Source organism: Entelurus aequoreus, linkage group LG02, assembly GCF_033978785.1.
Source record: "Entelurus aequoreus isolate RoL-2023_Sb linkage group LG02, RoL_Eaeq_v1.1, whole genome shotgun sequence".
Classification (NCBI taxonomy): domain Eukaryota; kingdom Metazoa; phylum Chordata; class Actinopteri; order Syngnathiformes; family Syngnathidae; genus Entelurus; species Entelurus aequoreus.
In genome coordinates, this window is record NC_084732.1 from 60,317,371 (window position 1) to 60,344,370 (window position 27,000).

At 40.7% G+C, this 27,000-nt stretch overlaps 1 protein-coding gene across 1 annotated transcript; it reads right to left on the reverse strand.

Moving 5' to 3' along the window:
- Positions 1-631: 631 nt before the first annotated feature.
- On the reverse strand, positions 632-25,361 carry LOC133636381 (uncharacterized). Its single transcript, XM_062030377.1, has 14 exons — positions 25,190-25,361; positions 23,679-23,884; positions 23,356-23,493; positions 21,861-21,999; positions 20,808-21,783; positions 20,466-20,607; positions 16,839-16,982; positions 16,695-16,760; positions 16,362-16,420; positions 10,287-10,477; positions 9,820-10,220; positions 8,893-8,989; positions 2,262-2,460; positions 632-2,154 (listed from the first exon to the last, which is right to left on the reverse strand). Exons 1-14 carry the CDS (start codon positions 25,310-25,312, stop codon positions 2,018-2,020), a joined length of 3,018 nt encoding a protein of 1,005 aa, XP_061886361.1. The 5' UTR covers positions 25,313-25,361; the 3' UTR covers positions 632-2,017.
- Positions 25,362-27,000: the final 1,639 nt, after the last annotated feature.

A 27,000-nucleotide genomic window follows, 5' to 3' on the forward strand; every position in this document is an offset into this window, starting at 1 on the left:
AGTGCCTGTAAAACATATTTAAAACCCATCTTTCTTCTGCAGAAAAGAGCAGTAAAAATCATGAGTGGATATGCATACAGGGAACTCACGAATCCAATATTCAAACAGTTAAACTCATTGAAATTTAATGAAATGATAGAGTACAATATCCTGAAAATCATGTACTAAGCACATACACAAATTCTGCCAAACAACATTCAAAACAGATTTGTGAAAAAAGAAAGTAGTTACAATGTAAAAGAAACTGAGCTCTTTACTAAACTGAAATTTAGAACAGGTTTAAAGGAAAAAGTAATTTCAATCAAAGGTGTTAGTTTATAAAACAATCTTAACAGTGAAATAAAACAAATCTAAATCTCATACTGTATTCAAAAAATTTAAAAATCATGATGATGAAAATATATGACTTGGAGTAGATTATTGTTTTCATGTTTAGTTATTTTGTTGTATGTTATGAAATATGTATGTTACAAATATATATAGCTGGTCTTCTGAGTTGAACAACAAACGTAACTGTATGAATAGGGGGCAGATATAAGTTTTACTTCTTTCTGCTCTTCTTTGTTCAGTATTTATTTCAAATGGTATGTTGATGATATGATGAAATGAAACAAACAATCTGTTATTCTAATTATTTTCTATAGTTTTTAATGAACACTGTTCACTTGTTGATGGTTATATCAGCAGATCTAGTCATATGTCCTTTAACACAATGAACACAACAGTGTACAGTGTAAAGTGTGTTTTAAAGATGGTCAAACAAGGGTTTAAACAAACTTTGATCGATTACACGTTTTCCCATGCAGCTCCAAATTCGTTTTTCCGTCTTTCATGGACATACACCTGTTGGTTGTTGACTTTTGTTGGGCTGACTGGCTGTGTTATCGCGATGAATCTCTGCAAGCACCAAGGTCGAAAGACAAGCAAGTCACACTAGCATCCACGGAAAATACATGCCACACACACACACGTACCCCATCCCCCACATCCCACGCCTTCATCGGTTCACCCCCCACGGTATGATTGACAACGGAGCAGTGCACCTGGTGGCAGCATTTTTGGGTCAGATGCCTCCCCCCTCTCCCCAATTGCTAGTCTCAAGTTTTGTGTGTCGTAATATGTTCATATCTGCTTTGCTTGAGTTTTTTTTCTGGTCTCAAACTGAGACCCCCTTCCCCAATAAAGCTTTGTTTGGGATTTCCTTTTTTTACCACCCCATGTTTTCTCTTTTTCCTACCTTTCTATGGGGCGCCGCCCTTGTGGCGACCCATCAGTCTTCCTGTTTTCTCTACCCCTGTCTACCGTATATCTGTTCTTGTACTGTAAACAAATTGGTTGTACTTTTTAAGTGCAGTGACAATAAAGTTGCATTCCATCTGTAATGGAGGGCAGCCAGTGTGTACGTTAGTAAACCCCACTCCCTGACACCTTAAGAGCATGCACTTAAAACCAAGTTGCCGGCTTGTGTTTTTAGCTCCGTGCCTTGCATACTTGTCTTTTATTCAGGAGGACCCAGATTCGAGACCCGAGTGGAACAGACTTGTGGCTGGACCACAGATTATGGCGATTCAGTGTTCCCGTTAGCTCACCCTACCCTGGTAGAAAGATCTCTCCATTGATATTACTGCCCTTACTTTTAATATCAAAAGGTCATGCTTAACCAACACCTGTAGTGCAGCTGTATTTTACTTTTACACCCAACATCTTTTAACATGTGCTTTGTGTTCACTTATCTGAGGATTTTCAGCATGCACAAATGTAGACTAATATGCCTATATTAAGATTTCCTTTGCAATAATAATGACATAAATCAATCAGATTATGATTTGTCGTATTTTATAAATGACAAATGAGTATTAAAAGTTTTGTTGTTCACACCATATGTATATCATATATTGTATAGTGTATGCACCCCAACCTAATTTGCATGCCCAAATACATCTGATTTCAAACACAATCAAACTTTAATAAGAGACGTCAACGGTTGTTAAAGTCGCTCTCTTCTAATGCTATGTGTTTAAGTTTCAAATGTTGGCAAACGTTGATATTTAATTCTTGACATTTTGGCTTTGTACACGACCACGGTGCTGATCATGCCAATGACTGCCAGAAGACAGCCTGCGATGAATACCAGGTTCAGATTCAAATTCAGCACTAGAGGAACAAAGAACATTATTTGTAGAGAGCAAGAGATAAAAACTATTAGTATTCGGGGCAAGCAATGTTATTGGAAATATAAAGTCATATTTCATGTGTGATACCTCTGCTTCCATCACTGTCTGCTGATCTCTTGAGGCGCAATGGACCTTGAGAAACAAAATGGTTGGCACTCTGAATGACGGCCTCTCGCTTTTTGTGATGGTGCCCTTCGGCCGTCCCCGTGGAGTTGATGCATCCCTTGGAGCACCTGGTGTTGGGTGCCCCTGCCTCACATACAAGCACTGAGCAGCTGATGTACACCTAAATAAAATGGGCAGATTGTCATGATTCGTTGAAGATAGTTTAAAAAAAGAGTGACAATCAGAGTTGTGGTGAAACTATACATGCTCGAAGCCGGAAGAGGGCGAAATAAAATGCTGACAACACTTTGCAACGCTAGCGCCCTCTAGGCAGTGTTTTTAATATTGCAAGCATTCACTTTTAATACAGCTAGTAGTTGCCAAAATTGTGTGAATGTGCATTTATAAAACTTGTCACATACAACATTGTAACACTTTGTTCCTAAACAACTTAATCCACATCCATACATCCTGGGCTGACATTATTTTGGGTACCTATGTATTTATTTGAGCTGATTGTTTTATTAAGTTTAAATGATTATACAGCATACATCTTCAGTGGGTTTTGAAATTAAGAATTTGTGTTTTGCCCTCATCTAGACATGGTCAAAATCATACATATTGACTCAAATATGAATTATTTTTGTTAAACATCCCCTTATCGGGCTTGAAAGGGAAGGTGATTTCGCAATGCATTGTGGGTGCCGGTTTTCCGTTTTTGCTGGACGTAGGCTATGTTTACATGGCTGTACTGTACCCACGGTAAAGTGAGAGAGAGCAACAAACTGGATTAAAATGGATCGTACAAAATAAATAAATCAAGTGACCGCATCAAGACAAACTGTACCCTAGGCTTGCTACCTCGAAAAAAAAAAGGAATTGATCTATATGAGCACATCCAATGAACAAGAGATTTGAAGAAGCTGTCACCATTGTTGAAGACAAGCCTGTATATATTTCTTCAACAGAGTCAGTTTTTACGCCGGTGAAGTATTTCAGAATGCAAAGTCTGTTAAAGCGCATTGTCCTCCATTCAGATTGTGCATCATCTACGGCTCTCATCTCTTCTGTGTCCAAGATGGAGTGAGGGTGCCCAGCCTCATTTCATAAGCAGGTTTCCCCGAAAAAACAAGCCCATCATTACTTTTAAATACTTTGATCACCGTGCTACTGCTCTGAAAATAATAATCATTAATTTTGTGCTTATCAAAGACTAAAAGTTAACAGACAACATGCTTTTTTCCAAACTAATGTACGTTGTTTGTCGCCTGCAACTGTCTTGGCTAACGCTAACAACATACTAAATGGTACGTATGAAACTGATTAAAACATGCTTCGATTCAAACTTGCCAGTCTGAAAATCCGGTGAACACACCAACATGGCGATGGCGTTAAAAGTCATGTTTGATTGTCTCACGGTTGCTATCCAAGCTATTCACCATCTCTTTATTAGCTTCATAACCCGACTTCTATCGGCTTTGCTTCACGCTAAAAATACGACTACGTATTGTTTCATGTATCATTGTATCATGACTACGATTGTGGCAGTTAATGATGCAGCATCATTTGAACTTGTTTTGAACTTGTTGAAAAAAACAAGAAAAACAACTAAACTTCAGCACAGAGTCTTGCATTTAGCCATGTAAATAAGCAATTCAGAGTCCGGCCAGACCGACAAAGTAATGTGTTTACACGTCACACTTTGAAGATTAAGATTAAGATTGAAGTACCAATGATTGTCACACACACACTAGATGTGGTGAAATTTGTCCTCTGCATTTGTCCCATCCCCTTGGGGATCAGTGGGGAGTAGTGGGCAGCAGCGGCGCCGCGCCCGGGAATCATTTTGGTGATTTAAATCTAAACTACACACTTTTTGTAGCCATCAACGAACATCAAAGTCTGCCTTGATATTTGACCACACTTCTTGGTAAAATTAGTAGAGTTCATCTCGCCTGAATTATTTTTTAATTTTCAAAATACAATTTTTGGTTAAATCAATGTAATGTGCTTAGTGTCACGATGCTTTTAGCATAAATGCCATGTGACTATATTGCATGTATATGCTAATTCTATGCTAAAACCTCACTCTGTTATTTTCAGTCTTGTTATGGTTATGTTATTAGTTTATTTTGAACATGCATACAGTTACAATATCTACACATACACACATATTTTCAGTTTCTCATAACATGTCCTAAAAAGAGTAGGAAGAAGCAGAGCCTTTTTTAGCCTACCTCTTTTCCGTTTTATAGCACTTTGTGCCATCGAGTTACTCCCTAACGCTACTTTACCGTCTAGTCGCCTATACAATTTATCTCTGCCAGAGAAAGAAGCTATGAGGAACTATATCACCGAGGGCCTTGCCTCAGGCATCATTACACCATCCAAATCTCCACTGGCGGCGGGATTCTTTTTCGTTGCCAAGAAGGACGGATCCCTTCGTCCCTGCATTGACTACCGTCACTTTAACAACATCACAATTAAGAATAAGTACCCTCTTCCACTACTCAACTCATCTTTTGAACCTTTGGCACCTGCTACCATATTTACCAAACTGGATCTTCGTAACGCCTATCACCTGGTCCGGATCAAAGAGGGGGACGAGTGGAAGACGGCTTTCAACACTCATATGGGGCATTATGAGTATCGGGTGATGCCTTTTGGACTCACCAACGCACCTGCAGTTTTTCAAACTCTTGTCAATGACATTCTTCGGGACATGCTGGACCAATTCGTGGTAGTATACCTCGATGATATTCTAATTTTCTCCCGTAACCTCTCTGATCACCAGAAACATGTTCGACTTGTCCTGCAACGTCTTTTGGAAAACTGTCTATTTGTTAAGGCTGAAAAGTGCTGCTTCCACTCCTCTTCGGTGGAGTTCCTCGGATTCGTGGTTGAAAAGGGTCACATAAGGCCAGACCCGAAGAAGGTGGAGGCCGTGGTGAAGTGGCCGCAACCCACTACTAGGACGGAACTTCGGAGGTTCCTCGGCTTCGCTGACTTCTACCGCCGATTCATTCAAGACTTCAGTAGAGTTGCGGCACCACTCCATTCACTCACGTCTACAAACGTTCCTTTTGTGTGGACTCTTTTGGCGAGGAAGGCCTTCGAGGAGTTAAAGGAGCGTTTTGTTTCTGCCCCCATTCTAGTCCATCCCGACTTAGATACTGCTTTTTTGGTGGAGGTTGACGCCTCAGACTCGGGGATTGGGGCTATTCTCTCTCAACGGTCAAAGAATGACAATTTGGTTCACCCCGTTGCTTTTTTCGCCAGGCGCCTGACCACGGCCGAACATAATTATGATGCTGGGAATAGAGAATTACTGGCGGTCCATGAGGCCCTGGTGGAATGGAGACACTGGTTGGAAGGAGCTAGACACCAGTTTCAGATCCTTACCGACCACAGCAACCTCCTACACATCCGAGCTGCCAAGAGGATCAACAATCGCCAGGCAAGGTGGCAGCAATTTTTCTCTCGCTTCAATTACGTGCTTTCTTTCAGACCTGGGTCCAAGAACACTAAGGCTGACGCACTGTCTCGGCTATTTCTGAAAGAACCTACCGGTCCGGCAGTGGCAGAACCCATCCTTCCTCCCACTTGCATCATAGGGATGGTAACTTGGAAAGTGGAGGACCTGGTTAAGTCTGCACTGCATTCCAATCCAGGACCGGGAGGTGGACCTCCCAACAGACTGTTCGTCCATCGGGAGCTACAACCCAGGGTCCTGGATTGGGGGCACTCAAGCCTGTTCTCATGCCATCCTGGCTTTCAACGAACCCTATCACTGCTGCGAAGACGTTTTTGGTGGCCAAGGACACTCGGGAGTTTATCGCTGCTTGTTCAACTTGTGCCCGCAGTAAGACGTCACACAGGCCTCCTGCTGGTCTTCTTCGCCCTCTCTCCATTCCTGCCCGTCCTTGGTCGCACATCGCCCTGGAATTTGTCACGGGATTTCCAGCTTCCAGAGGTAACACCACGATCCTTACAATTGTTGATCGTTTCTCCAAAGCAGCCCATTTCATTCCGCTGCGCAAGTTACCTACTGCTTCAGAGACTTCTGACCTCCTCACACTTCACGTCGTCAAGCAGCATGGTATTCCGGTGGAAACTCTTTCTGACTGAGGCCCTCAGTTTACGTCGCAAGTATGGAGAGCTTTCTCCAAGGGAATCGGGGCCTCGGTCAGCCTCACATCGGGATATCATCCCCAAAGCAACGGGCAGGCAGAGAGAGCGAATCAAAGCTTGGAGACCATGCTCCGATGTGTCGCCAGTCGTCAACCCACATCCTGGAGCAAGTTTCTGCCATGGGTGGAGTTTTCCTATAACTCCTTGAAGAGCTCCGCTACCGGTATGTCTCCATTTGAGTGCTCATTAGGTTATCAACCCCCTTTGTTTCCCTAACAAGAACTGGAGATCGCTGTACCGTCTACTAGAGCTCATATTAGACGGTGTCAGAGGGTGTGGAGAGCCGCTCGTGCAGCTTTGGAAAGAGCATCCGAGAAAATGTGTCGCAACGCCAACCGTCATCGCATTCCAGCTCCGTCCTATAAACCAGGACAACAAGTTATGCTTCTCACTAAGGACCTCAGCCTCCAGGTACCTTCTAAGAAATTGGCTCCACGTTATGTTGGTCCGTTCTCCATCATGTCTATCATAAATCCTGTATCAGTTAAATTGGCTCTCCCACCCTCGGTCAAGCGGCATCCAGTGGTCCATGTTTCCCAGATTAAACCGGTAGCGGAGAGCGCTCTGTCCCCTCCTGTCCCTGCCCCCCCACCCTCTAGGTTCTTACCCAATGGAGATCAGGTTTGGTCGGTTAAGGAGATCCTCAGGGTCCATCGACAAGGTAGGGGGCTCGTTTATTTGGTCGACTGGGAGGGATATGGACCTGAAGACAGATCTTGGGTGCCAGCCTCCTACCTTGCCGATCCCTCACTTCTAGAGGATTTCTACCGTGCCAATCCTGATGCTCCCCGGCGCTCGTCGGAGGCCTCGCATAAGGGGGGTGGGGGGGTACTGTCATGACGCGGAGTCGAACCCACGTTTCCTCTGCAGCTGGAGCTGCAGGCACTTCTGTTAACCCCTCTGCTGGCAGCACACTCAGACACACCTCTGCTCGCGCTGAGCACAACACGCCCACACAGCAACAAGCTTGCAAGCAATCAGTCATCAGAGCACCTGGACCTGACGAGGGGGAGCGGCATAAAGACCAGCGGACCCAAGGAACCTTTGCCAGAACGTCGCTAACCTTCCAGTAAGCATCACGTCTGGCATTCCTTTCCCAGTGATTTCCTCGTCCTTGTTTTGCTCTCTCTCCGTGTTTTCCCCCTGGTTCATGCCCTTTTGTATTTCCACAGTGACTCTCCTGACCTCCGTGATCGTGCCTTGTCACTCGACACCCATCCGGATTTCTAACTGCCCTCCTCGATCCACGACCTCCCTGCTCGGACCTAGACCACGCTGCCCTGCTCTTGCCCACGACCACTTGCCTGTCCACGAACTGCCTCTTCGCCTTTCCCCTTGGATAACGATGAAAGATACAACCAACATTTACAGACAACAACCCTTGTTAACATTTACATTATTAATTTTACACATAGTCAACACTCACTCACTTTGAGTAGCATACACACGCCACGTATTCATCAAAGGTTTCAAATAAACCTTGTAAACCTCAGTCCTGCCCTGGTTGTCGCCTCCTTCCCTGCTCTGATACACAACAACAACATTTGGACTCAGTTCCCGGGAAGTATTAAGAAAGGCAGTAATAAATAGGCAATAAAGGGGAAAAGTAATAAATAATAATAAGAAAATAACATATGGCGCTTTACAAGTGGAAGAACACGGTGTGGAATGAGATAGATAAATATCAAAAATAAATAACTAAATAAAAACAAAAATTATCTCAAATAACTAATGTGTCAAAAGTATCTATATTTTGATTCATGGACCAATATAAGCGCATAAAGATTTGGTATCAGCGGTATCGATATTTCAGTATCAATCCGCACATTTATACGTTTATAGTTTGCTTTGTGCCTAGTTTTAGCTGTTTGCAAATGCACCAAATCATTAAACTTAGACATTTTTGATTAAATAAATAAAGGGTTTGAATGTTCTCTATCACAGACATTATGTTTTATTCTAATTTACCTTTTTTGTAACACGATTAATGAATTAAGCATACTTTTGTGACTCAAATCAGTCATCTTCAGCTTAGGAACCTTGACATAAATGAATTGAAGAAATGGGCCAATACACGTTTTGAATACAGTATTTTTAGATTTAGATTTTGAAAAGAGTTTCGATTAAGTTTATTCTGAGAGGATTACAACCAGCAATTGGCACAGAATTAGTAAAATAGCTCTTTTATTGAAGCATCTCCAAATATTTTATTGGGTTGATGTCTGGGCTTTGCAAAGTCCATTCTAGAAGGTTAATTTTAGCCTACCTTTTTTCTTCAAAAAACAGTTTTTATGTTTGTTTGGGATTATTGTCCTGTTGGAACACCCAGTTGTCTCCTAAATTTCAGTCATCTCGCTGTTGGTTTGAGCTGAAGTTGAAAATGCATGGAAGTTTTCTTATTGCAACCATCCGGATAGCTCACCTGATCGTACAGTCCAATGAACTTGAAGGCCTCAATGCTGAACCTGAATTCCCGCTCATGAGAGGCATGGATCTGAAGTGTAGAATCCACTTTACATCTATCAGAGCATTAGTATATTTTGTCATTTTATATGCATGTTTTACACTACAGCCCATTTAACGATGAAATGTACGGTTTATTGGGTTATAAAAATAACCTAATAAATTGAAAAAATGGGCTAAAATCTTCTTATACAGTAGTACCTCAACTTATAACTTGAATTGTTTCTGTGACGGAGCTCTTAACTCAAAACATTTGTGTCTCAAATCAACCTCTCCCTTTTAAATTATTTTAAATCAATTTAATTGGTACTTGGGCTTCCAAAACAGAAATAAAACCCGCTTTTAGATAAGAAATATTGTATAAAACAATACGATAACATTTACTACAAACTACAGTATTTTTTGAAGTATTGTAATAATAATGTACAGTATTTATCTTGGAAAGCTTCTCCATCCAAACAGCATCAGCAGCTTCTATATTTCATGGATAAATGCTCGCCGCTTAACGTTTTGTTGATTTCTAGCCATAAGCTAATGCTACAGAGTAAGCCCAGAGGTTTTGGGCCAATCTTACGGCATTTACTAAGCCAACTAATGGCGGATATGCTTGGAACTCAAATTTTTGCTTACGACTTAAAGCATAAAATTAGCCGAGACACAGCTCTTATCTCAAAACACTTTTTAACTGGGACACTCTTAAGTTGAGATACCACTGTAAAGCGTTATTTCTTTGACACTAGTTAAATAGCTGCATAGTACACACTATTGGAACATTTTAAACATGTTTCTGTGTTATACGCATGTGTTGCAGTGACGGGGTGCATTGATTTGTAGAACACTGGCAACCACAGTTAGCTACCAACAGGGTGTAAAATCTCTTGCTTACCCATTGTCAAGGATAGTGTAGGTCGGGTGGTAGTTTGGGTTGTCATATGGGGCAGCTCTGCATGATTCCACAAAAAGCTCTGTGTTGTTGATTGCAGTAGAAGCTTCTATTTTCATGTAAATCCTGCTTCCTAGTTCATATTCCAGAGGGTAAAAAGTTGGACTAATCATTGTTTGAAACCCCAAGTTTGCGTAAAACTCGAACTGGTATGTGAAAACGCCAAAGCCTTTTTCCCAAACGGTAGTATTGTTTCTGTGTGCACTGAAACTCTGCGTCACATTTCCTCGTTTGGGATACTGGCAGCAGAAATCCAGTTGCAACCTGTTTTTCCTTGTGATTGTGTCTTGGAGGTTGTCCACTGTGGTAATCTCATTTCTAAAAATAAGATTTTCATCATCCTCCTGCAGAATAAGAGTTAATAGATTCAGTCCTGAAGGCATAAGATGTATAAAAGCGAACTCTGTTACCTCCAGTTGAGTGCCACAAGAGTTGAGGGGGATGACGGCAACAACATGCGTGCTGTTGGAGTGTCTTTGGAGGTTGCATTCAACATTGGATGAATCACTGAGCTGTAGCTGATCCAAATGTATTCTACGGAGTGAAGCTTTCCTAATTGCGACCGTCATATTGGACTCAGCACAGGTCACCGTAGCTTTAACTGAAAAGGATATAGATAATTCTTGTTTTTTAAACCACTTTGCGCCTGGGCATTGTGCTGAAAACCTAAATAATAATACGTTGAAGACCATATTGCTTTAGAATAGGGTTGTCCGATATTATCAGGGATATAAATGAGATATTGGATCATACTGGTATTGTTTTTTTTGTTAGAATTTAAATAAAGTACAGTGTGTACCCCGCCTTCCGCCCGATTGTAGCTGAGATAGGCTCCAGTGCCCCCCGCGACCCCGAAGGGAATAAGCGGTAGAAAATGGATGGATGGATGGACAGTGTTACTTAACCATAGCCCATTGTTCAGAGCGGTGTATGGAGAAAGTCTGACTAACACGGTTTTAGACCATCTCCTACATGATTGGACAAAGGGCACTCACGTGACTACAGGGCGCCATTACTGCTACCAAGGTTAAAATGTTGCTCTGTTTCCATCCATCCATGCATTTCTACCGCTTGTTTCAACATGCAAAAATGCCCTGTTGTGCAGCATCGGGGATGCTCCACCCGCCGAAAGTGTGGAAAACATTTATATCGCTTTCCCTGCAACCCGAAAAGGAGTCTTATGAGAACTGAAGGTTCGCCGTCAACAGTGCTTTGAGAGCCACAAAATACAGTATCATGTGCGAGGTAAACACACAACACAACTTCTACGTTTTGTTCATGACAGAACAAACAGAAGCTAATACAAATAATACCAGAATAAATTAATACATTTAATAAAGGGTTTGACAAAAACAGACGATCTTTGAATCTCAGTAAAACTAAAATAATGCTATTCGGAAACAGCAGAAGAGAAAGTAAAAAACAAATACGAATAGACAGAGTATCATCCATCCATCCATCCATCCATCTTCCTCCGCTTATCCGAGGTCGGGTCGTGGGGGCAGCAGCCTAAGCAGGGAAGCCCAGACTTCCCTCTCCCCAGCCACTTCGTCCAGCTCTTCCCGTGGGATCCCGAGGCGTTCCCAGACCAGACATTGTCTTCCCAACGTGTCCTAGGTCTTCCCCATGGCCTCCTACCGGTCGGACGTGCCCTAAACACCTCCCTAGGGAGGCGTTCTGGTGGCATCCTGACCAGATGCCCGAACCACCTCATCTGGCTCCTCTCCATGTGGAGGAGCAGCGGCTTTACTTTGAGCTCCTCCCGGATGGCAGAGCTTCTCACCCTATCTCTAAGGGAGAGTTTCCTCCACCCGGCGGAGGAAACTCATTTCGGCCGCTTGTACCCGTGATCTTGTCTTTTCGGTCTTAACCCAAAGCTCATGACCATAGGTGAGGATGGGAACGTAGATCGACCGGTAAATTGAGAGCTTTGCCTTCCGGCTCAGCTCCTTCTTCACCACAACGGATCGATACAACGTCCGCATTACTGAACACGCCGCACCGATCCGCCTGTCGATCTCACGATCCACTCTTCCCTCACTTGTGAACAAGACTCCGAGGTACTTAAACTCCTCCACCTGGGGCAGGGTCTCCTCCGCAACCCGGAGATGGCACTTCACCCTTTTCCGGGCGAAAACCATGGACTCGGACTTGGAGGTGCTGATTTTCATCCCAGTCGCTTCACACTCAGCTTCGAACCGATCCAGTGAGAGCTGAAGATCCTGGCCAGATGAAGCCATCAGGACCACATCATCTGCAAAAAGCAGAGACCTAATCCGGCAGCCACCAAACCAGATCCCCTCAACGCCCTGACTGTGCCGAGAAATTCTGTCCATAAAAGTTATGAACAGAATCGGTGACAAAGGGCAGCCTTGGAGGAATCCAACCCTCACTGGAAACGTGTCCGAATTACTGCCGGCAATGCGGACCAAGCTCTGGCACTGATCATACAGGGAGCGGACCGCCACAATCAGACAGTTTGCCCAACCAGTCTACATGTGTTTTGTGGACTTAGAGAAGGCATTCGACCGTGTCCCTCGGGAAGTCCAGTGGGGAGTGCTCGGAGAGTATGGGGTATCGGACAACGTATCATTAACAGAGTAAAAGAAGCAACATTTTTGGGTGGAATAGTAGATGATAAAATGAACTGTAAATCTCATATAAAAATATACGTCAACAATAATTAAAGCAAAATATGTTCTGGAACAAAAATTACTCCATATTTTTTAGTGCTCGGCAGTGTTACCATATCTGAGTCATTGTGTGTGCAAAAACATGGGAAAAAGTCATATTTCTCCATGATTGTTGGTCCAAAGCTAATGTGGGTAGTAATAAGTAATTTTTTTGGTTGTTCTGTGTATTTTTTATTGCATTTATTGCGCCGTCGGGTGCATGTTAAAGAGACTGCTAGTCACTCGCACTACATAAATGTAGCAACTGACTGCGTCAAATACTGTCGCACAATTTTACTTTGATGAAAGAAAAGCATGTTTTATTTAAGTTAATGAACTGGAGTATGTTTAAAACTATACTGAACAAAAATATAAACGCAACACATATGATTTTGCTCCCATTTTTCATGAGTTGAACTCAAAGATCAAAATTATTTATTATGTACACAAAAGATCTATTTCTCTCTAATATTGTTCACAAATCTGTCAAAACCCGTGTTAGTGAGCATATCTTCTTTGCCAAGATATTCCATCCCACCTCACAGGTGTGGCATATCAAGATGCTGACTAAATAGCATGATTATTGCACAGGTATGCCTGAGGCTTACAATAAAAGGCCACCATGAAATGTGCAACTTTATCACATAGCACAATGCCACAGATGTTGCAATTTTTGAGGGAGCGTGCAGTTGGCATGCTGACTACAGAAATGTCCTGGTGTTTCAGAGAATTTGGCAGTACATCCAACCGGCCTCACAACCGCAGACCAAGTGTAAACACACCAGCCCACTCACACATATTTAGACAGGTTTGTGAGCAATATTTGAGAGTAATAGGTATTTTTTATATATAGTAAAAGTTTTAGATCTTTGAGCTCAACTCATAAATTACCATGAATTAATTTACGTGGACCCCGACTTAAACAAGTTGAAAAACTTAATCAGGTGTTACCATTTAGTGGTCAATTGTACGGAATATGTACTGTACTGTGCAATCTACTAATAAAAGTTTCAATCAATCAATTAATCATGAAAAATGGGAGCAAAAACTAAAAAAGCGTTGCGTTTATATTTTAGTCAGTACATATTTAGACGTATTATTTTGGTTGATTTCGTAAGGAAAACTAACGTCATAACGACTGCAGTTGCATGCTTAAGGGCATAGCAAAGATGGTGCATATTGTTTAGTTGGCCATGTATTGTCAATTGTACGGAATATGTACTGTACCGTGCAATCTACTAATAAAAGTTTCAATCAATCAATCAAAAAAACAGGCCATAATCTCTTTATATACGACTCTGCCATTGTTGGGCCTTGAGCGCCCTCTACAGGGCCACCAAACATTATCTGTTTCTCAACTGTTGTCTGTATGGGCCAAAGTTGAAAAACTTTTCCACCAATTGGGGCAATAATGACAATAACAAACAAACAAACAGAAGACCTCTGGAACTAAAGTCAGAGAGGTTTTTTAAGGGCAAAAATTATGACTAAAGTGGTGAAGCTGTATTTTCATTTGCACTTAAATTTTATTGACAGTTTATGTAGTAAACATATTTATTATTAATTTAGTTAAAACATTTTTTTTAACACTACTTAATTGTATGTACATTTATTTATTTAATAATTTTTAAGAGTCCCTTCTTTTGCAGTATATTTGATTATTGTTAGTAAGACGTTTTCCTTCAGTACTTCTAATTTATTATCACACCTCAGGAAAAATCACTCGGGGTCACACTCAGCGTTTATGCAGCAAAAAATGATAAAGAGCGAACGGCTGTGCCGAAAAGAACTATAGCCAAGACTATTTTGTTTAACCTTTTTCTGTAACTTACATTGTAGTGCAGTATATAAGTGTAGTCAGGCTCAAGGTAGAACTGAATCCAGCAATGTACAGAGACATCCTGGCTGAAAACCAACGCTTCCCATTCAACCTGATGGACCTTGAGAGGTGCTGTAAAGAGGAATGGGCAAAAAGGAATGGGCGACACTGCCCTACAAACTGTAGGTGTGCCAAGCTTGTGGCATTGTATTAAAAAATCCTTGAGGCTGTAATTGCTGCCTAATGTGCATTAACAGAGTATTGAGCAAAGGCGGTGAATACTTATGGAGATGTGATTTTTAAAGTTTTATATTTTGAGTAAATTTGCGAATAAAAAAAACAACTTATCACATTGTCATTATGGGGTATTTTCTGCACACTTTTGAGGACAAAAATGAATTTTATTCCATTTTGGAATAAGGCTGTAGCACAGTCACGTGCAGTCAGGGGAGGCAGGTGAGGCAGTGCCTCACGTGCCATCATGGAAAGAAAAAAAATGTAAAAAGAAAAAAAATTAATGAAATTGTTATATGTATCCAGTGATTATACTTTCTAAAGTTATTTTCCATTTAACTTCACCAGTTTTAGATTACTTTTATTCAAAATCGCTGAATTTTCACATTTGCCGTTCAAATACTGAGAAGAGACTTGCGGGGAGTCAGCAGCCAGTTGAGCCTCACCATGGATTGCGCAATGACTCGCCTAACTGCTGGCTGCTGTGCAGTGAGACCGTATTGCTATATGAATTATATTATAAATTTCCATAGTTTAGTTAGCTGAGGTATACAGTGTCTTTTGTCAACAACTGTATGTGTGTAACGTATTTCTTGTGCTGAGCAATCATAAAACGGCTGCGAAGACGCACTGTGTGAGGCACCTGTTCTCCCGCCTCATGGTGTTAGAGGGCGCTAGTGATCCCAGGGATCATTCTTGCGATTACTCGGCTGCAGAATAAGTGACAACAAGCTACAGTTAGCAAGTCAAGTGCAGCGGCAGCGATCGTTTATTTTTTCCTCTCGCTTGGACTTTTAACATGGAGGATTACATACATAATTTATTATCTAAAATAAAACTGTTTTCTAAACTGGACTTTCAATCGAAGCATGAGGTAATAATTAAAGGAAGACCAACGCCGGAGCTAAAAGGTTTGCTTCAGACAGTGATCTCCATCGAGACAGAGAGACTTTTAAAACTGAAGAAAGATAAGGAAGACTTCTATAAACAAGTTATCAATGCTTTTGTTCAGAAGTAGCGGCGCATGGACTTCATTTATAAGTAAAGATAAGACCATAATAACGTTTTTTTTTATTAAATGTGCTTTTTTGTGGGCTACAGTTTGTATGTGTAAAGAATGCTGTTATGAGCTTTTAAACATAACCCGTTAACTGCTGCCAATCAAATGGTGAATAAGATACTCTTTAGGGTTCATATGTTTGTAAATCTGACTGTGATGAAGTCAGTGCCTCACCAGCCATGAACCTCACCGCACTTCACTGTAGTGTAGCATAACAAAGAGGGGAAACAGTGAAGCGCTGTGAATACTTTCCGGCTGGACTGTATGTGTTCATTTGTGACACCACATGTCACCAGACTTTGGTTTAAGGTAGGAGCTGTTGCATATATTGATATCAGTTCATATTGGTTTTGGTAAATGTAAAGATGTAAACAGTCTAGGACAGTATCAGCATATTGGTAAGAAAGTCAACATTGAGCCTCTTTAGTTAAAAATGTCAACATATTATTTCGCAAGTTATCAAATTAAGGCTTGTGTATGCATACATCTAGTCAATATATATTGTGACCAAATGTATGATTACAATGTTTTGATGATTCCTTATACATACATTTGTATTATATGTGTATCGAATTTATAAATATTATTACAGACCCTTTTTGTTATGATTTTTTTTCCCCTCGATGCTGAGCAGCCCTACAGTACATTGCAAAATTAACCCAATACTGAATTCAGAAATTGGTAATCTCCAGTGACTCACTTGTCTCGTTCCGAACGTCAAGAAGAACACACCTCATTTCAGACTGATAAACGCTTGATCTGCAAAGAATAGGTGAACCCATTTAAATGATACAAAAATATTGTTGACATGTAAGATTCTGAAGTACATTTTCAAGTCTTTTGTGTCTAATACATCAATAAAGTTTTTTTTTCAACCTTGTCCCAGGTGAATAGCATGTCTGTTGGATTGATGCATAGCCTACTAAGACATACAGTACACTATAACTTTAAATATTACAATAAATTCAATTGCATTAAAGACACCCACTGAATACAACATATTTTTGATACAATTGAATAAATAGTTACTCACTGTAAAGGGGTGCTATAGTGGTGGTAATAAGAATCATATGAGGATGTGGTTGTGGTGTGAGCAGACCTGTGAAATATAAATTATAACATTGTTAAGCTTTTACACATGCACATCAATGCTGAAATGTGTTAACCCAAAACTCACTGTCTGATTGATTCAACAGCAAAACAGAGTGGGTAATGTCCACCCATGTCACCAGGCCTGGGTGTCCACCTTATGGCAAACTCATCATGTGTGGTTCTGTACTTATTGGTGTTCACTGGCCCACTCGTAATGATGTCATGTATTCTGCGTCAAAACAAAACAAATCATCCTTAAATTTGATTCATACAGAAATAGAATACGGCGATGAGGTGGCGACTTGTCCAGGGTGTACCCCGCCTTCCGCCCGAATGCAGCTGAAATAGGCTCCAGCACCCCCCGTGACCTCTAAAGAATCAAGCGGTAAAAAATGGATGGATGGATGGATGGACAGAAATAGAATACACATCCATTATATATATATATACAGTATATAGTACCATTTAATAATGCTGTAAGGGAAACTTAGGATTTGTTTAATTTCTTAGTTGATTATGTGATTTGTCTTCCAGCCTGATGAATCCCTGCACATGCCAAGGCTCCAACCCATAACCCCACAACCCCTCTGACTGCCAGTAGGTTAAAAGACCAACGCATTTCTTGAGGCAAAGTTTGAGTGAGGTTTACTTAACGTTCTAGTGCACAGCTAAGCGAGCTGGCATCTGCTACATTTAGGGCCTGATTTACTAAGATCTAAATATCACACATTAAACAGCCTGTGCAAACAATAAATTAACGTTTGCAACACGGCATCTAAGTGGCCGTGTTGCGTTCGATTTACTAAGACTGTGTTTACAATTGAAAAGTGATGCAGATTACCTTATTTAAATGAGGATTTTGCGTGTACCATACGGGGCATCACCACAGAGGCACTCTCATTTATTGCACATTTATTTTATCATGCTCCTACCTACAGATTTATGCTATGTTTTGATACATGCAGGACTTGTACTACTTTGTATGGGCATTTTAGAAGCAGTCCTGCAGTGCATCTACCGGTACATTGAAATAACTGTTTTGTTTTGTTTTACCGCCCAAGGTACGCTCATTGGAGAGAGGCTGCATTTACTCCGCTCACGACGCAAAAAATTGTATACCCAAATACCGGTAAGTTTTTTTTCATATAAAAAATATTTTTATAATACATAGTCTAAGTGAAAAAAACTAACATTATTAAAAAAAAGACTAAAGGACACCAAACGCACCTACTGAATTTGTTTTAATCAGCCCCTTTAGTCCTCTAGCAGCTATAAAATTATAAAATTATATTGCTGAAGGGACGATATGCCTAATATTTTTTTATGTCTGACCGTTCAAAATGTTGACACACACACGTAGTACGGAGGATTCTCGTCCGTCTGTCGTCAGTGCAGCGCGAGCACTGACACAGCAACCATGTGTGGAACCAGGCACGTGCACACATAGGGCCCTATGGGTGCTTGAGCCCCTGCCATTTTTTGCCTCGTCTTAAAAAGTGCCCTCTGCCTGTGTGTGTGTTTTTTTTTTTTTCTTTAAACAACATTAATAAATTCCTGTCAGGGATGTAAAAAAAAAAAAACAAAAAAAAAAACTCCACGTTTTCTTGTAATACGGGGTTGTTTGAGCCTGCCACTTCTGCCAGAGAGAGAGAGAGAGGGCGAGTGAGTGATTAAGTGAGAGGAGAGAGAGCCAACTGCGCCCCTGAGCCAGAGACGTGACAGTGGAGCAACTTGAACCTGTGAGTTATGTTATGGTCTAGTCGCCGTCCACTTATTCAGCATCTAATATGGGTAATATTGCAGAAAAACGCTGTATTATTCTATTATTCAATGTGTCAGCTTCTGTTTTTGCAGGACGTCGGACCACGGCACATCAATTGAGCACGGCACATCAATTCCGCACAGAGCAGAGCAGATCGTGCGGGACAGGAAGTAGTGTACAAAATACAAAATAAAACACCGGGTTAATTTTCTAAATAAAATGCACTGTGTTTACGGCGGATCACATTTCTCTCACAGTAGAGGTTTAGATATAAAGTTTATTGTGACTTTGCTATTACTGTGTGGGTTAACAAAATAATAACAATAATAATGATAATAATAACAATAATAAGAATAATAATAATGATAATAATAATAATAATAATAATAATTATTATTATTATTAATAATAATAATAATTTCAGCATTCTGGGGATATAAGATGTAGGTTATCTGTTAGGAATATTACCATCTGTATTTAAACTTGATTCATGTTGATTATGCCTGCAGCACAATGCCAAAAAAAGAAAGGATACAGAAAAGGAAGGAGAAGGAGCGCCAGGAAGCAGCTAAGGGTAGCAGACCTCTTAATGCATGGCTAAAATTGATGATTTCACAGCATTTCATGGAAGCCCTGAATTTACATTGAGGAGCATATTTGGGTATGGGTGGTCTCCATCCTACAGCCCTCTACTGGCCCCTGGTCCATATTTTTGGCCCTGTATTGCGTTTCAGTTGTTTAGTCTGAGCGTTAAGTGAGAAAGACCATAAGATACAACTTGATGGCGTTTTCATCAAGTTAAGGGAAGGACAGATTTTCACATTGAAGTTTTTTCCATTTGGGTATTTATTTTTGTATTTTTTTTCAAAGTTCATGTTGCACTGTTCAATGTTCAATATTAAAGTGCTTATCTTTAACAATAAATAGCCTAATAATAAACCAGTGTTTTGTTGCTTTTCATGTCTTCCAAGCCTATGATAATGTGAATTAACTCATTATGACAATAATTTGTTGACACAAAAGAAATGGCAATCACTTTTACCTACAAAGGACACACAGCTAAGTAGTTAGCTTCCTATTAGCAAATTTCATTTTACATTAATTTCCATATTGTGTAAAGGACCAAAAAAAAATGCCCTTTTCTGACTTTGAGCCCCTGCCCCTCTATGATTATGTGCTCGTCCCTGTGTGGAACTGTCAGTTTGTCAACTGTACCGCTAAATAGTGCTCGCAAAACGGTCATGATTGTTGATGAATCACATTGCCCGTGTTGTATATCATATTTGCATATTTTCTTTCCAATATTATGGGTAATTGATAATCAGCATTATTCTGCATATTAATAAAGACAGACGCAAAATGGATTGCACGCCTTATTCTGCTCACTTAACAGACGCAATCCACTTTGCACATGTTTAGTAGATCAGCTTTGCGTGTGCTATCGGGTTTGCACTTGTTTTCCTACTCACAAACCTTTAGTAAATCAGGCCCTTACTGTATATCCATACATGGATTTACAATGCAGATTGAAAATCTGCATCTCTTGGCTGTGGGGTAAACATATCTGTCACTACGTTATTGTACTGCCATTATACATACATTGGAGTAAAAACATCCATCCATCCATCCATTTTTTACCGCTTATTCCCTTCGGGGTCGCAGGGGGCGCTAAAAACAGTGTATTCCTAAAGTATCCATCCATCCATTTTCTACCGCTTATTCCCTTCGGTGTCGCGGGGGGCGCTGGAGCCTATCTCAGCTACAATCGGGCGGAAGGCGGGGTACACCCTGGACAAGTCGCCATTCCTAAAGTAATTGTAACAAAATCAGTTCTGCATATGTCCTTAAGCAATGACTGCTGGCAGACGAGAATATATTCAACAAAGAGAATATTTCAGTCCATTGCAGTAGCTTTGACCTCTTGTCATGAACATGATCGCCGTCACTTACGTTGCATAGCTAGCTAGTGCTTTGACCCGGATCTCCACTTCCTTGTTGACCTCTGCATGGATGCTTTCTCCATTTTGGGGTGTTGGGTACACAAACTTAGGTAGGTAGAGTCCTTCTTGACATGAAGGAACAGGGGGGTCCACTGGATGCCAGTAAGAGATCAATTTAAAAATTGTTGTAATATCAGATAGTAGATACACCAGTTTGTATAGTTTTCTTCAAAGCATATTTGCTTTCGGCTTATTACATTGTACATAAGACAATAAAAAACATAAGGCAGCGCTAAAACCATCATATTGTTAAAAAATAATTAATATCATATTGAAGTAAGATCTGACTTACCCAGCAAAGAGAATTGCAAAGGTAGTTTGCCAATTGGTGGAATTGATGTGGCATTGATGTGTCTTGTAGTGGCTCTATGTGCTGTGGTATGTAAGATTGTAGTGGGCCAGCCTCCCCATGAGTTTCGGGTTGTAGCAGGCCAGGTCCTCCATGGGTGTGGGGTTGTAGCAGGCCAGGTCCTCCATGGGTGTGGGGTTGTAGTAGGCCAGGTCCTCCATGGGTGTGGGGTTGTAGCAGGCCAGGTCCTCCATGGGTGTGGGGTTGTAGTAGGCCAGGTCCTCCATGGGTATGGGGTTGTAGTAGGCCAGGTCCTCCATGGGTGTGGGGTTGTAGCAGGCCAGGTCCTCCATGGGTGTGGGGTTGTAGTAGGCCAGCTTCCCCATGGGTTTGGGGTTGTAGTAGACATGTGTCCCCATGGGCGTGGTTTTGTAGTATACCAGCCCCTCCATGGGTGTGAGGTTGGAGTAGATCTGCGCCCCCACGGGTTTGGAGTTGTAGCAGGCCAGCTCCCCCATGGGTGTGGTGTTGTAGTAGACCAGCTTCCCCATGGGTGTGGGGTTGTAGTAGACCTGCGCCCCCATGGGTGTGGTGTTGTAGTAGACCTGTGACCCCATGGGTGTGGTGTTGTAGTAGACCTGTGCCCCCATGGGTGTGGTGTTGTAGTAGACCTGCGCCCCCATGGGTGTTGTGTTGCAGTAGACCAGCTTCCCCATGGGTGTGGGGTTTTTGGTTTCAAATTGCGAGTTGAAATATACCACGGATGCAATGTGGATCTAGTGATACTTTGAGGAGTGGCCCAGTGACCAAAAGGGGTTACTTCTCTCTTTCTCCTGACAGCCAACGATGGCCTGAAAGAATGGGATCCATCACTATAGACAAGTGTGATGGGTTGTTGGGGGAAGTCCTCCACCACTAACTCAAATCCAAAAACTCTGGAGTCAGTATACATGTAGTTGTAGTGCAAAGTGCACGTGTCCTGGAAAAAAACAACACACTTCTGGTTTATTAATAAGGCAAAGAAAGACATTATTTGTCAGCTAATTTTCAACAAACCTCATCCAACTGAAAGCCCACAGGTTGTCTGCAGGAGCTGCATTCCGTATTGAAAAGCTTTCCATATCTGCATCGGACTTGGTCACCATCAGGGTCAAATGCCATCAGCTTATATGTACGTGGGCAGTTTTGAGGAACTCTTGAGTAAACAAATAAACTCATCAACAAAACAAGTACAGTATACCAAAATAGTTTGATATAATTTTTTATTAGAGAGTCATATTGTTTGCAACAAGCAGTGGAAAAAAAGTATAACTAGTTTTTTTTCATGATGTGACATTACGATCTTTTATGATCATTCAAGACGAAAGGTCCACGAAAGACCGAACTGCCCCCCCTGCCAATGCACTATGTCTGGGGTCCCCAAAAGTTTTGACTCGTGGGCCACATTGGTTTAAAATAATTTGTTTGGGCGTTGGGCTATTTGTGTGTGTGTGCGTGTGTGTGTGCGTGTGTGTGTGTGTGTGTGTGTGTGTGTGTGGGTGTTTGTGTGTGTGTATGGGTTCATATACTTTATATATATATATATATATATATATATATATAATATATATATATATATATATATATATATATATATATATATATATATATATATATATATATATATATATATATATATATATATATATATATATATATATATATATATATATATATAGATAAATATATAATTTTTGTTTTTGTTTTTGTCTTGTCCGCACAGTTTCCCCCTCACTTGTTTTTTTTATTCTTCTTTCTATCCCTTCCTGCTCCGGTGTGGCCGCGCAAAACACTAAATATAACCAAACAGTTGATAAAGTCAAAAACAAATAACGCAACAAGAGAAATTTCCTACACTTCTCATTTGTAAAGTAAATCTGTACAGCAGAAATGGGCATAAACAACTTTTTTTTTGTTTTAAACTTGGGAGGTCCCGCGGGCCAAATTGTGGATACTAGAGGGGGGGAATAGTCATTCACATCGACGTCCCACTGGGGTGAGGTTTTCCTTGCCCGTATTTGGGCTCTGTACCGAGGATGTCGATGTGGCTTGTGCAGCCCTTTGAGACACTTGTGATTTAGGGCTATATAAATAAACATTGATTGATTGATTGATTGATACTGGTGAGTGGCACTTTAGGGATCCTGGCACTATGCTATTGGCTCTGCAGATTGCTGTGGCTCAAGCACAGACATTGTCACTTGCATTACTAGAGAGGATTTTTTTTAGAGAGTTTAAATCTGATGGAGAAAAAAAGGGCAAAAGACAGTATGGTAGTATACCGGCAAAAACAGGAGGGTTCTGAGGTGTCGGAGAGGATGACTAAGCACAGACGCAGAAACGTTTCTCTCTATACGAGACTTCTCCGGCGGTCACTAGGGGGCCCACATCATGAATTGTTAACTCGCCATAAAACCCCCAGACCAAATCCTGTGCAGTCCCCAAAATGTCCATAATTGTTAGTGGACCTATGCAGCGTTTTATATTCCTTCCTGTGCCTTTTGAGCCTTACCGAAGGAATGGTAGAGTGCCAATAGCTGGTGATGTGTTTGGCACTCCGGTATCAGATCTTATACCCAAATCCACAGTGGTCAGCTGTCTCCAATTGCCGAGGGAGTTTCGGTTAGGAATCCAACAACAGCTAGCTGACCTGAGAGGTTTAGAAACAGCACTCTTGAACTACAGCAACTTTTGAAAATAGACACAGCACAGTACGTTATTATTGTTCGTGTAAGTAAGTAATGTTTATGTATTTATGAATTCATAGGCATTTTGTATGTAATACTAAGCTGGCAGTAGTAGCTTTTAAAGGACAAAAAAAAAAAAGAATCCTACCGCAAAGAGAAAGGTTTGTCGAAAGGGAGATGTCTTGTTATTACCGTCTCTGCCTCACACCATTGGCTGTTATAAATTGGGGCGTTGCTGCTGTGATCAAGTATGCTTCTGTTTCTGGAAACCTCGTTCCCACAGATACCATGGTAACAATTAATGAACTGAGAGTTGTAACATCCATCGAAGGTTGCCCTGTTACGAATGGTGACCTGTGAAAAAGCATCCCAAAAGATATGTTTTTTCTTAGGAAGTTGTGTTTGAGATACTGTTGAAAAATATTCACTATTTTCAAAAATCATAATTTGTGCCATTTTTAATGATGCCTGCATATCCAAATACATCCATTTAATAAAGTCAAAGGGCTACAAGATAAATATCCCACACTTCTCTTTTGTAAAGTAAATCTGTACAGCAGATATGAGCATCTATATCAACAATATCATTTGCCTGAGAGGCTGAAGATGTTTTGTTAAAAAAAAAAAAAAAAAAAACCCAAATGATCCTGGTCATGTTTTACAAAGTGCATAACATTCTATTAAACTATACATTTAGGGACTAATCTACCAAGATCCAAATACCACCTGCTAAACAGCTTGTGCAAACTATAAAATTATGTGTACTAATTGATCTAAAGTTGATAACAAGTGCAAACGTGGCGTGGAACGCCTTAGTTAAATAAAGTTTCTGCATGTACTAACACTATTATGTTAGTACATGGAAACACTCATTTACCTCTACATTCATGTTATTATACTCTCCATTCAACATGTGGGGTTTTAGATTTTGTAGAACAAGCAGCACACATCTATAAGATGTAACACATTTTTGACAATATAGAAACACAATCTAGACCAAAGAAACTATTATTAGCATGCTGGCAAATTTCACTCCAAAATACAGCCTGATAAATAAAACTGTTACCAAGTTTTGAGAAAATAAATGACATGTATTCAAGTAAAATGCTTAAAAGCTTTCTTGGATGACATTCTGGCGATAAAATTGCATTTGTTGTCAAATATTACGGTCTTTTCTTGGCAAATTGTAGTTATGCAAGAGAGTACTCACCTGTGATTAATTATAAACAATTCCAAAATGCGATTAATCTGATTTTTTTTTTTTAAATCATTGTTTAACAGCCCTCATATTTACATGATGTCCAAATATGAATCTAGTTACTGCAGAAGTTGTTTTGTTTTAATTTTACTTTTTGAATCAAGCCATTGCAACAAAATATTAATGATATGATAATAAATACCACTATTTACTGTATACCACTATTTGAATGATAGTAACTTAACATAATTGTAATGTGTTATATATTTTATTGAAACACATTTAAACAACAATATTACATATTTTATATTCTGGATAGTAAAAAGATACTGTCTAAATGCACTATCATAATTGACAAGAAAAAAAAAACAGCGTGAACTTTTTAATCCCTTCATAAAGTTTGAAATTACAAAAACAACACAATTACACAAATCTATTAGTGTTAATATTCGATCACTCACGATAAACGTCCCGTCAGAGTTTTTCCCGCCATAGTTATAGGTGGTGAGTCCTCCAAAGTGGTGTGACGCAGACACCACTGAGACCAGGACCAGGTGCAGCAGAGGCGCTGGTGTAAAAACCATGATGTCCCAACCTCACTTTTGCTCTGCTCAAAAGGTCTGTTGTTTGCGTGCGCTTTCCGCATCTTTATATATGCACACAAGCCCAGATTTTGCAGGAAACGTGGTATCGCCTACTGTACTGGTATGTCCAGTATGTTTTTAAGAACAATGAGTGCGAACAGGTTTCATTGAACAAACAAACTTTGCTTTGGATGCTTTACTGCAAAAATATTCATGGGAATACAAAGGGGCGGTCATTCAACAGCAACAACACTTATTTCAGTATGAATAACATAGCCATTCATTTACAGCAGGGGTGTCAAACTCAAATACAGAGTGGGCCAAAATTTAAAACTGAACAAAGTCGCGGGCCAAGGTTGAACAAATTAACCTTTTAATAGGGACCCAAACAAGTTTTGCATTGAATATTGAACAAGCAAGGCTTATATAACTTTATAGTGACATGCAAAATCGAGATTCAAATAATAATAATAAAAAAATATCAATGGCATATCAAGTAAAACTTAAATAAAAATTGAATGCCTCTTTTCTATTTGCAGCCTTCTGAGGTAAATATCAACATTAACTTTTTCCACAGGCTAATACATTTGAAAATAAAATAACAATGAATAAACCAACCATTCAGGACTTTAATAATAATAATGGATTAGATTTATATAGCGCTTTTCTAGACACTCAAAGTGCTTCACAGAGAAGTGAGAACCCATCATTCATTTTTACAACTCATTCATTCATCATTCATTCTCCAGTGTGAGCGGCACCGGGGGCAAGGGTGAAGTGTCCTGCCCAAGGACACAACGGCAGCGATTTTGGATGGTAAGAGGCGGGGAGCGAACCTGCAACCCTCAGGTTTATGGCACGGCCGCTCTACCCACTACGCCATGCTGTCCCGGCAAACTGCTCAGTTTGCAACACACTGATCTAATCTGATGTGCCCAAGCCAAATACCTGGTATCTTTTCTTGGATGCTAGTTCATTAATGTCATCTTTCATTATCGAACAAAGGGGTTCATCAGTCATTATATCTCGTAGTCCACCCGGACCACAGTCTTGGGGGCGTGCCTTAAAGGCACTGCCTTTAACGTCCTCTACGAGCCATCGTCACGTCCGCTTTTCATCAATTCTAACAACGTGCCGGCCCAGTCACAAGATATGTGCGGCTTTTGTACGCACACACACGTGAATGCAACGCATACTTGATCAACAGCGATACACGTTACACTGAGGGTGGCCATACAAACAACTTTAACACTGTTAGAAATATACACCCCACTGTGAATCCACACCAAACAAGAATGACAAACACATTTCGGGAGAACATCCGCACCGTAACACAACATAAACACAACAGAACAGTCTTCCAGGACGCTACAAAATACAGCCCCCCCCCCCCCACACACACACACACAAACACACACCTTGTAGCGTCCCGGAAGAGTTAGTGCTGCAAATGATTCTGGGTATTTGTTCTGTTGTGTTTATGTTGTGTTACGGTGCAGATGTTCTCCCGAAATGTGTTTGTCATTCTTGTTTGGTGTGGGTTCACAGTGTGGCGTATATTTCTAACAGTGTTAAAGTTGTTTATACGGTCACCCTCAGTGTAACCTGTATCGCTGTTGATCAAGTATGCGTTGCATTCACTTGTGTGTGCGTGCAGAAGCCGCACATATTATGTGACTGGGCTAGCA

Excerpts from the sequence above, each read along its gene's own strand:
- LOC133636381 (XM_062030377.1), bottom strand. The coding sequence starts at position 25,312 with ATGGTTTTTACACCAGCGCCTCTGCTGCACCTGGTCCTGGTCTCAGTG. Across the intron at positions 23,885-25,189 it reads ACTCTGACGGGACGTTTATC|GTCACCATTCGTAACAGGGC; the intron begins GTGAGTGATCGA and ends GCTTTTTCACAG. Across the intron at positions 16,421-16,694 it reads CACTATAGCACCCCTTTACA|ATCAAGCGTTTATCAGTCTG; the intron begins GTGAGTAACTAT and ends TATTCTTTGCAG.